This window comes from Nicotiana tomentosiformis, chromosome 5 (assembly GCF_000390325.3).
Source record: "Nicotiana tomentosiformis chromosome 5, ASM39032v3, whole genome shotgun sequence".
Taxonomy (NCBI): domain Eukaryota; kingdom Viridiplantae; phylum Streptophyta; class Magnoliopsida; order Solanales; family Solanaceae; genus Nicotiana; species Nicotiana tomentosiformis.
In genome coordinates, this window is record NC_090816.1 from 102079308 (window position 1) to 102091485 (window position 12178).

The following is a 12178-nucleotide window of genomic DNA, read 5'->3' on the forward strand; positions in this document are numbered from 1 at the left end:
CCAACAACAGCCTCAAACATGATATCACCAAATTATTCCATTTGTTTATGTTTCACCAAAGAGCAAATTTACACTCTGCACTTCATTTGTATTCTTAATTGAAATACCCTAAATATTACTACTAATTACGAATGTAAATACTGTGAAATTAAGAGAGGGTATAACTATATATAATGTTGCTCCGACCTGCTAGCCCATGTTTTGGAGCTTAATTGGATTAATCTCTATCTAATAATAACCTAACTATTTTGGTATGAAGCAGTTTGTGTTTGGCTAATTAATTTGAAAAATACTTCTAAGTGTTTGACCAAGCTTTTAAAAAGTGTTTCTACGTGTTTTTTTTCTCAAAAGTGTTTTTTAAAAAATTACTTTTGGAGAGAAGCTATTTTTTTCTTTTTCTCCAACACTGCTTCTGTTTCTACTCAAAAACACATTTTTTTTCCTTCCAAAATCTTGGTCAAATACTTTAACTTTAAAAAATATACTTTAAATAAATGCTTTTGCTTTTGGAGAAGCTTGGTCAAATAGGCTATAAGTCCCTTATGATTTCTTCCATGGAAAAATTAACTTATCTATTACTCCTTATTAGATACGTATGCAATTTGAATTGAGAAAATAAAAGTGCAATTTGGTGCACGAATCATCCCGCGTTCACGTAGAGTTCGAGAAAGGATCGCACCCCAAGGGGTCCTAATGCAAGTATTCCACAACTCGAAATCTTACACGGAGAAAATAAGTCTACATAAAAAGTAAAAAAAGAAGAATTTAAAAAATAAAAATTAAAATTAAAAATTAAAAATTAAAAAAAAAAAAGGAAAAAAAGTGCGCGCACAAACATAGATGCATATAGACAAAACACCAAAACCCAATTTGAAAATTAATGGTGGATGGAATTAACTGTTGGATCGCATTATATTCCTTATTCTTAAGATCGCTAACGCAAAGACAAAAAGAACATAATGCATGGTGAAAATCACATGATCTTTCATTCAATCACCATTAAAACAATTTTTAAAAAAAACATGTCACCTTTTAGGGTATTTAAAACAGAGAATCCTATACAATTCTCAACATGCAAAATTATGCATGATCAATCAATCAACGTATTCCTTTGTTCTATCTATATAAATACCCTACCTAACACTTAATTTCATTCATCCAACATCTCACTTCTATTCACACACACAAAAAAAATTAGACCTAGATACTTTTCTCAATATTTATTTTCTTGATTATTTGAAAATGATAGGGTGGGAAGATGTTTACAAAGTTGTGGTAGCAATGGCACCACTCTATGTTGCCCTAATTTTAGGCTATGCCTCAGTAAAATGGTGGCGAATTTTCACAGCTGATCAATGCGATGCCATCAATCAACTCGTTTGTTATTTCACTCTTCCACTTTTCACCTTCGAATTCACAGCCCACGTTGATCCTTTTGACATGAATTACAAGTTTCTTGGAGCTGATGCCATCTCAAAGGCGATCATAGTCGCGGTGCTAGCGTTTTGGGCAAAGTGTAGTAGAAAAGGGAGTTATCGTTGGTCTATAACGAGTTTTTCTTTGTCCGCACTTACTAATTCGCTCGTAGTCGGGGTACCTCTAATGAAAGCCATGTATGGTGAGGAAGCTGTGCATTTAGTTGTACAATCATCGGTTACACAAGCAATTGTGTGGCTAACTGTTCTATTGTTTGTGTTGGAGGTGAGGAGAACAAGGACTGATTTTAGCTCAGATTCTGCTGTTGGAGACGTGAATAATAATAATATTGTATCAGAGAATGGGAAAGATTTGGAAGGAAATAATAGAAAGGTGGTGACAAGTATCACTAGGCCTTCATTTTGGTGTTTGACAAAGACAGTGTGGTTGAAACTTGCTACCAATCCTAATTCATATGCTTGTATCTTTGGCCTGACTTGGGCACTTATATCGAACAGGTTTGTAACTATTTTTACTAATTAATACCATTTTGGATTTAACTTCAGTATACTAATGGATCGTTTGATCTAAAATCAGGTTATCCTAGGATTATAACTAGGGTAATCTCACTTTTTATATGGTATAGATAATCTTATGATAATTTTGGATAAATCTTATCACGGTTTTAGCTAATTAATACCCACAATTAAATGCTGGACTAATTTATACCGGGGTCCAGGATAACCCCTTAATCCCTGCAACTAACTGACCCCTAACAGTATAAAGGAACTTTTATACTATCACATCACTAAAAGATAAATTAAACTATAAGTATTCGTGGGATTAATAACCTAGAAAGTGAGTAGGGTACGAGCTTTAATCGATTTAAATACACCAATAATGTATCATTTTATCAGATACCAATTAATGATTATTATTGAGATTTATCTATAATTATCTTATAAATAATCTGAATATATGATTATATGAAAAACAATCAGTTAGATAAACGATAAAGGCAAAATATATTGAGCCAAGTCAAGCTTTTCATTTTGCATGTTAAGATATATAATAGTTCGATAATTGATCTTACATTTTGATTAAATAGGTGGCACTTTCAGATGCCAAGCATCATGGAAGGCTCTATTCTAATAATGTCAAGGGCTGGCACAGGCACTGCCATGTTTAGCATGGGTAAGTAAATATTCAATTTGTTCTTTTATAATTTTTGCGGTATTCTTATATGGTAATAAAAAGAACAGCTCGAGGTACAAGCTCTCACTATACATAGAATTCGAAAAAGAGATGTTCTTACAATAGCACATTAAGTAGGCGTTTGGATTTAAAATTGTAATTTTTGGAAATAAAATAGTATTTTAAGTTAAAAAATGATATTTGGACTGTGAAATTATGTTTGAACATATATTTTACTTGAAAAAAAACTTGTAAAATTTTATAGGCAAATATATTTAATAAAAATTGAAAAAACAGTTAAAAAAATATATGGACATACTGGTCCTAAGTTAAAATAAGATTATTTTTATATGAGTACTGCAGGGATGTTTGTGGCCTTGCAAGAGAAAGTGATAGCATGTGGTGCAAGTCTGACAGTGTTTGGAATGGTGTTGAGGTTCATAGCTGGACCAGCAGCTATGGCTATTGCTTCTATTCTTATTGGTTTGCATGGGAATGTCTTACGTGTTGCCATAATTCAGGTATATTTACAGTTTATTTATTGGAGTATATCATTCTTTTGACATTACTTACTGTTTTTCATTTATTTATTTATTTTTAATGTTGCACTGCTTTTGGTTTTTTTATTTTTTGGGGTGGGGTGATGTTGGAATTGAAATTAACAAGGTGGAAGTTAATAGTTACAAACCTCGGACGGCAATAAATCAGTCACAAAGAAAAATATGCATAAAAATACGGTTTGGCCAATCAGCCTATATATGAAAAGAAAACATAAGATCTATTGAGAGAAAATTCTCCCCAACAACAAAACTCTCTAAACTAATTTTCGATGTTCTAGTTGTGGGAAGGATGTCTACAATTTATAGATGATCAAAATTTTTCCCCCAAGACAAGAAATAACCAAATATGGAAGAAAATTATATTTTCCTTTCAGGAAAAGTAAAAGCAATTATGGTAATACTTTGACTTTCCTTTAAAAGCAAAGTAAAACTCAAATATGGTAAGAAAATCAGGGCAAAAACCCTAATATGGGGCATGTTTATTTTTTTATTAATGTATTTTTTAAGAAAAATTAACCTAAATAGCGGTTTATTTAACCATTTAAATTAGCAATCGATGAATGTATAATATATGTAATATATGTACAACCCATATGTAATATGTGATTCTAAATAGTTAGTGTGTAATCTATGTAATAATTATAGAAATTTCTCTCTTTCTTGCTCGGTAGTATATGCACATCAATCTTGTAAATCTTGTGTTAATCTTTTTTTTCAACTCTGCATTCTGTGGTAGATTTTATGTCTTTTATTGCACACTCATCATATAACTGTCGATCGAAAATTCACACAGCTGACAAATTATATCAATTGCAAAGAGTATTATTTATTCATCAGTACGTATTGACGACACTATAAGTTGTTTTTGTAAACAAACATTCATGCTAGGATTTTTCTATCTATAGTGGAAACGTTCAATTTTTTTTTTCATCTGGATATTTAATAATTTATTTATTTTCCCTTATGCAGGCAGCATTGCCCCAGTCGATTACCTCCTTCATATTTGCCAAAGAATATGGTTTACATGCAGAAGTTCTTAGCACTGCGTAAGCAAACAACCTCATCACCTTGTTCCACAGTTGCATTACTTAGACGTAGCTAACTTATTAACTAATTAATAATTATTTTATTTTGGTTTCGAACTAATTGTTAATTAATAAAGCTAATAGGTAACTGATATTTAATGGAGTATCACTTATTTAAAAAGAATTATTGGTTAGTTTCTCTAACCTAAAAAGGTTTAATTTTTATTATTTACAATATTATAATCAAATTTTTGATTTTTTTATTTATTGAATTTCAGAGTAATCTTTGGCATGCTGGTGTCCCTTCCTGTATTGGTTGGCTATTTCGCTATCTTGGAATTCCTACACTAATTATAATCCTCATCACCAAAGAAATTAGTTGTTACAAAGAACCACAACTAATTTTGTCGCATTTGGAGAGCATCCAATTTTACTTATAGATGAGTTTGTTAGTAAGTTATTATTCAATCTAAGCTTAAACTCGTATGTAAACCTTGTAAAAAGAAAGACATACAGATTATATTGTGGCGTAGATAATGACCTTTTTTTGTTTAAGATCCCTTTCTACTAGCTCATTCCAATACCAAGGGAGATGAAAGCCCAGGTCGTTGGACTAAATTTAAAAAATTTGCTCATTCCAATTTGCTTTCTTACCACTTACAAGTTACTACTTCATAAGTCACATCAATTGAGCTAATAATAAATGTTGGAGGGGGAGTTCACTACAAGAAAATTGCCAAAAACCATCCCAGAAAATCAATCGATTTCAATCGGAAACATTGAAAAACTGACTGATTTCCGATCGACTTTAATTCATCGAAATAAAGCTGGTCGGTAAAAAGAAGCAACCACTTTCGGTCGCAATTTTCGACCGAAATCGATCGATTCGTTCAACCAAGAGTTGACCACTTTATCTGACACAGTCGCTCGGTATTTTTTTAAATAATTTTTATTTATTTTTTACAATAGCAACCGATATCAGTCAGAATTTTTATAATAAGGTAATTTTATATTTATTTAAAAAATTTAATATACCGACCGATATCGGTCGGAATTATTAAAATATATTATACTTAAGAAAAGGTATCAGTCAGTATTTCATTATTCTTCCGATTGCAAATTGATCTCGGTTTTTAATATGAACATTCCGATCGAATTCGGACGGAAAGCGGACACCACCTGCTAATAACAACCAATAAACATCCGATAATGGCAGCGTTACATTGCTGTCATTCAACCACAATTCAACTATAACAATATCATAACAACGCCAACAACAACAATTAACCAAAAAGAATACGAATGTTCAATAATAAAATAATATCAACAATACAAACATCATTCAAAATAATTCCAACTAAATATTCACAACTTCAAGACTTTGTTTAGCAATATACACCATTCAACGAGTATTTTGTATTGCATCATCTCCACTACTAGAAGCTTCATCGTCGGCACGGTTCGAAGGATCACGATGAGAAGAAGTAGCATTTGGGGAAGACTCACGAGATCGGGGAATCGAAAAAGCCCCACTAGCAAGAAGATTGGCCAGCTGACCTTGAAGGCATTAAATTGTTGATCTTTCTTTTCTAGCTAACCTTGAAGGCTATTAAATTGTTCATCTCTCTCTTTTTTTCTCTAGCCTTTGCCTCTTCAAGCTCTGCTGACAACTTTGCAATCTTCTTCTCCATAGCCTAGAGAGTGGGCCTATTAAGTAACTCGCCCTGCGCGGAAGTCCCTATACCTTGCAATCCAGCCCTAAGCGCCAAAATAATCTCTCTGGAAAGCCGTATGCTATCCCCTTTTTAGGACCACCGACAACATTCAACCAAATCCTTTGCGCTTCTTCATCTGAAATAGAAGGTGGGTCGCCCTGCTCATTAGGCAACTGACTCTGACTGTATTCCTCCAGAGTAGTCTTATAGAGACCCTTTAGTTAAAAGATAAAAAATTATTAACTCTATAATATGATAAATATTAACTTTAATTTATAGTAATTATGAAACTTACATAGGTAGACTCTGCCCGGTCCTCGACCTATCTACTTGGATCCGTAGGTGCCTTCTTCTTCCGGATGTGAGTCTCCATGAAGAACTCATCGTGAGTCAGCTTCCTCCCATATATTTTTTTTCCTACAAATATAATAAAACTTGTTAACTAAATTAAAATAAATATAGTTCGATAAAAATAGATTTAAATGCTTTAAGAAATTACCAGTAGTCTCCTCGCAGTCCTTATGCTCCTTACATCCACACAGTACAAGAAGACACCCTTCTCAGATGCTCGGGCCTTCTTTCCATGTTCACTATTCTTCTCAAAATCCTTAGTGGTCTACTATCTCAGTAGATCCTTTCATAAATGTGGTAGAATTCATGAAGGCTTCTTGTTTTTCTTCCGAGAAGAACAAAAGACATCGACTAGTCTCTTACGGTATTTGAATTTAAAATTTATAAGAATTGCACTGCGTTAGATGAAAATATTATTAATATAATGCTTAAATAGATAAGAATTATATTAAAACCTTATAATAGTTAAAAATTTATTCCACGAGCTTGGGTGGAAAATCACTCCAAGTCGCATAGGGTGCATCATACACCCAGCTAATAGCTTCAATGATTATTTTTGTACTCTTATGACTAGGTATGAACCTGCAATATAGAAATTATATTAAATAAATAAGACTAGCTATTATAATTAAGAAAAAATAAAGAAGTAATAAATAAATCTTACCCATTGCCCTCAGGCCTGATGATCATCTTATGATAGCGATCATACCGCACAACATCTGGATCATCATCCCCATGTGTATGTGAAGCATGCGTAGAAGGGGAGGCATCTGGCTCAGCGCTAATATCCCGAAGGCGAAGTCTTGAAATGCTAGGATGCGCACTCCATGGAGAGGGAGATGGGGTCGTTGATGAAGATGGCTGCGATCTAGACCCCTGCTGTGGTCCAGACCCTTGCTGCGATCTGGGTGGGTGTAATCTAGATGGATGCAATCCAGCTGGTGGTGAAGCAAATAGAGCAGATGACAGACGTATCACCACATGGCCCTGTGACTGCTGACTCGGTGTAGCGATGTAACTATATGCAAGATATGTGAAAGAATCGGGGTATAGCCCTATGGTGGAGAATGGTATATTCACAAGTGACCAAGTACATATATTCACATGTGACCAAGTACATTCACAAGTGACCAAGTATGTATATTCACATTTGAGCAAATACGTAAGCTGCACTTACACACTCTTTAAACCATGCCTCAAAAATAGAATATAAAGCATCATGGCCAAATTTACTCACGAAGTCACTGAGCGACAATTAAATAATACTCTATGTAAATTAATATAAAATCAACACTTAAGAAAGGGTTGAACTTTCGGATAATTTAGCAATACATGTGTTGAAGCTGATTTGTACTTCATACTACTTAGGCCTCTTTTTGATCGATCTTTAGAACCACGGCCTGGTTGATTGAATATGGACATTGGTGAATATAATGGATCATTCTGAATCACGACATTATGCCGATTGGGCCTATTCATAGAACATGGCACATGACTCTTGAAGTAGTAAGAACAAAAATGGGTAGTTTTAGACTTCATATATAGATCCTTCAATCCTACTCCTTTGTTTAACAAATCATTTACATTTGCTGATAGTCCTGCACAGTGTCATATTAGACGATAACATTAACGAAAATTACAAGAATGAATCAAGATTTGATCATTACCTCTCGAATGGATACATCCATTTGCATTGAACCGGCCCTCCAAGTCGCGCCTTATGTACAAGGTGAATTGGAAGGTGTTCCATTACATCAAAGAAACGACATGGAAAAATCCTTTCCAACTTATTATTGATTACAAAAAAAATCCTTTTCAGCTTATTTGAAATAGATTTTCTTCCCTTAATGTGGTAGAACATAAGTTTTTGAAGAACAAACTTATCTCTGTGATAGATTACCAGATTCTTTCAGGCTAACCAAAAAATATAATAGGGATTAAAGTTTCCATGAAGATATGATAGTAATGACTTTTCATATGAGTCAACTTTCCTTCAAACATATCGGCACATTTTTTCAGGTTCGAAGCATAGTCCTCGGGCATCTTTAGGTTCGTAACTCACTTACAAATCTATCGTCTTTGTTCCAAAGTGAATGTGTAGCTGGCCTTGGCCTTGAACACCTTACCATTGTTCGTTGACTGCAAATGTAATTTATTTTTTATATATGTAATCGTATATAATTAATATATAATCTATATATATATATTATCTAAACAAAATAAATAATGTCCGGCCGATTATTTTCCAATATATTGTAAGCCCGTTCTAATAGGAGCATGAAGTTATGCCCATTAAACTAGAACTGCAAACTTAGGCTTTATTATTTATCTCCGAGAAGTCACACAATGGAAAACTCTGCTTATGTACTAGAAAATGTAATTCAAGCTTAGGCATATATTTTGATTATAACGTGATGCTTTTGGAACCTACTCATATTAATCATGTTGTGATTGTGCACTCAAAACATATGTATTCAGAAATCAAGTTACCACTAGTCAAAACAAGGGTGATTTGCCCAAAATAAAATCTTTTGGTGCCACCATTTAGATTTTAATCATTGTATTGGGTGAAATATGATATGACACGTGGTCATCTAAAGGAAAGACACGTGGAATCCAAGACGGGGATGGCCGAAGACCGAACGCAGTCATTCCGCTTGTCACCGGAAGGGATAACGTTCATAAAGGTGTATTAAATGCTCTGCGCCCAGTAGCATTTAATAAGGAATATTCTACAACATTAAGAGCGACGGCCCGTTACAAAGAATTTAGCCTTTATGTTAACCGTTACATCTTTATCAATGACCCTCATATTTGATATTAAAGGAGCGCACGATCCTAGGACCCCCTTCCCTAGACACAGCTATAAATAGTGAGCCCAGTTATCATTGTAAAGGGGATGAATTTTCTGGCAAAATTGACACTACATTCTTTATAAAGCTTAATACAATCTTACTTTTTCACTTTTCGATACCATCATTGTTGTGCCCGGAAACCTTGTTCCCGGAACTATCATCTCTGTTGTTTCATATACTTAAGGCTAAGTATTGTACATTTATTCAATTATTGTATTATTTTAGGATCAAGTTAATTCACTTGTCTAGAAACCACATATAAATTCAACTGTACTATTCTACGGGTAAACAGTTTGGTGCCCACCGTGGGGCCTAGACAACCGTGCAATTAAATTGATCCTTACCTTTTTTACTGACATGATTTGATTATTTTGTCTTAGAAAAAATCACAAAAATTGCAAATAACACTGTTAACAATACGCATAACCCTGAAATTTGAGGAGATCAGCTTCATTTCGAGGATTTAATCAATGACACCCGCAATAAGGGGAATGATGACACGCCGGTACATGATAGGCAGTACCCTCGATAGGTTTGGCAGACAACTCCCCATGATGTTGATGAGGAGCATGTCATGGATGCGGTGAGGGTCCTGCAAGAGCAACAGGCGATCATTCTAGGTCATCTCACGCGACAGGATAAGGTTATGACGGAGCTGAAGCATACGCTATCGGGGGCTTCGAAAACAAATATCTCTAGGCGACTTTCCTTTTAATCGATCGTGAGGGGGGTTCCACTTTATTACTCGGGAAGAGTCAAATGGCTAGGCTCCCCTATCACCTTTTCTTTCGGTGATATATTTTGCCTTAGCACTTACGAAGTTGACATCATTTATTGAGTTGAAGTGAAGTCTTTCCGTTCTCGATTCAATTACAGTTGTTCTCGCTAAAGCCTGATCTAATCCCGCTTGAGCGGCAGGGAGAAATCCTGATCTTCCTATTGCGTCAATACAATAAGATAAATGCCTGAATCGCTCCTTGGCTTTATACACCCCAAAAAAGAATGAATACGTGAGGCGGCCAGATGCAAAGAAACGAGATCCAATTTCTCCTGGTGTTCCCGCAAGTCAAATAATGCAGAGAGTCGACAACAATACTCCCAGGGGTAAAGTTGGCTCCGACGGGGCTGAGGGGATTTATAAGTGGGGATTTTGACTACTTGTGAGCGTCTTTTTGTGCTTTTGTTTTAGTCTAAAAGCATTGAATTGTGTTCCCAAAACTAATGAAAAGTGCAAAATTGCAGGAATATTGGAAGTTGGACTCCCGAGATGAAATCCGACTCAAAAAGGAGTAGTTCGAGCTCAAGGCAACAAAAGAGTACAGAAGCATACAAAGTGAGGTCCGCAGAAAGAATTCTGCAGTCGCAAAAGAAATTGCGATCCGCAGATAATAAAGGAAATCCCAGCATACTTTCTAGCAAACTGTGGACCGCACAGGAATTGTGCGGCCGCAAAAGAAGAGCTTGAGATCAACTTCAGAGAATGTGCAGATCTCATCCTTCAGAATTGCGTACCACATAAGAATTGTGCGGCCGCAGAAGAAGTACCTTGCGGCCGCAGAAGTAAAGATGCGGACCACAGAAGACCAGGTTGCGGCCACAATGCTAAATCTGCGGACCGCGAAAATATTGCCTCGCGGTCGCAGTTTAGAATTATGCGGTCGCAGAACCCCAGCTCCTGCAAGATGAAGAATTCTGTGAACCGCACATGGAATTGTGCGGCCGCACAACCTCCTGAAGGGCATTTTTGTTCGAAATTTTTAACCTTATATAAATTGATGAGTTTCATAAAATTAGGTCAACTTTTGACATCAACAAGTCGTGTAGCCATTTTTCTTTGCCTCTTTTGGAAGTTTTCTATATTTTGGAGTATTTTACTATAGATGTTATCATTTTAACTTTACAATATGAGTTTAATTAGTATTTCTTCTTCTATTTCTTCAATTTCAAGTATGAGTAGCAAGATTTTTACTAGGGTTGTCACCCAACCCTAGTGTGTACACCTTATGGGTATCTAATTTAGTGCTTGTTTATGATTGGGTGTTTGTTATTTATCCTTGTTCATGCTTTAATTTATGGAATTAATGGTTACAAACATTAGTTCATGCCTAATTGAATTAGTCTCTACTTGAGAAAGAGAGACTTAGTCTAGGAAATCTTCGCTAACACCTGACTTGAGCTTTTATGAACCGTTTTGTGTGATACCCATTTGGACTTGAGAAATTCAAATTTGGCAAAACCACTCTCTGACCGAGAGGTATTGAGTGAGTAGTTGAGAGTTGATAACTATAATACACCCCGATCACCAAAACAAGTATTAAGATTTTTATCCCATTAGGAAAACACCTAAGTGAAGGTCATAGCCCTATGCTTTTTACAAACTTAAAAAAAATAGCAAAAAAAATTATACTAGTCTTATTTCTTTACTTTGAAATCCTTAGTTTTAACATAGAAATAGCAACAAAAACCATTTTGTGGAAGTGCAAATTAAGGTAGTTCAAATTCACGCATTAGAATATATACTCCCAACTCCCATCTAGCTCCCTGTGGATTCGATCCCGACTCTTCATTGGGTTACTATAATTGCAATAGACCATGTCATACTTTGTTTTGAGGTGTGCATTATGCGCGATAGGTAAATGTTTGGCGCCATTATCGGGGAACTAAAAACGGTGTTAGCTATATATTTGGGTGTGTTTTCAGAATATCTTCTTTTCCTTCTGTGTTACTAACGTGTTGGGAAATTGTAGGTGCAACCATGGCAAAATATGAGCTCGAAAACATTGCTTTGGTGGATGTGGACATTGAGGATGATCAAATGGATGAGGTTCCTCTTGAACCTCAAGCCAATAGATGAGGCCGAGTGCCTCATGACAATGTGCCCGCTCCACCCCCACCTCCACCACGAGCGGCTCCACACCTGGTGTTTCCGAATGAAGGATATGCAAGGGCAATAATCCCTCCCCGTATTAGGGCGGGCAACTTTCAAATAACCAACGTGATGCTCACCTTGCTTGAGCAACGAGGGTTCTTCACCGGTGCTCTGGGTCAAAATGCATACAAAC

The 12178-nt window shown here is 35.4% G+C and overlaps 1 protein-coding gene across 1 annotated transcript; it reads left to right on the top strand.

The window, feature by feature from the left end:
• The first annotated feature begins 1092 nt into the window (after nt 1-1092).
• LOC104098454 (auxin efflux carrier component 5) lies at nt 1093-4765 on the top strand. Its single transcript, XM_009605190.4, has 5 exons — nt 1093-1934; nt 2525-2610; nt 2974-3131; nt 4140-4216; nt 4474-4765. The coding sequence occupies exons 1-5, from the start codon at nt 1243-1245 to the stop codon at nt 4544-4546; spliced, it is 1086 nt and encodes a 361-aa protein (XP_009603485.1). The 5' UTR covers nt 1093-1242; the 3' UTR covers nt 4547-4765.
• The last annotated feature ends 7413 nt before the right edge of the window (nt 4766-12178 follow it).

Excerpts from the sequence above, each read along its gene's own strand:
- LOC104098454 (XM_009605190.4), top strand. The coding sequence starts at position 1,243 with ATGATAGGGTGGGAAGATGTTTACAAAGTTGTGGTAGCAATGGCACCA. Across the intron at positions 2,611-2,973 it reads CACTGCCATGTTTAGCATGG|GGATGTTTGTGGCCTTGCAA; the intron begins GTAAGTAAATAT and ends TGAGTACTGCAG. Across the intron at positions 4,217-4,473 it reads GCAGAAGTTCTTAGCACTGC|AGTAATCTTTGGCATGCTGG; the intron begins GTAAGCAAACAA and ends ATTGAATTTCAG.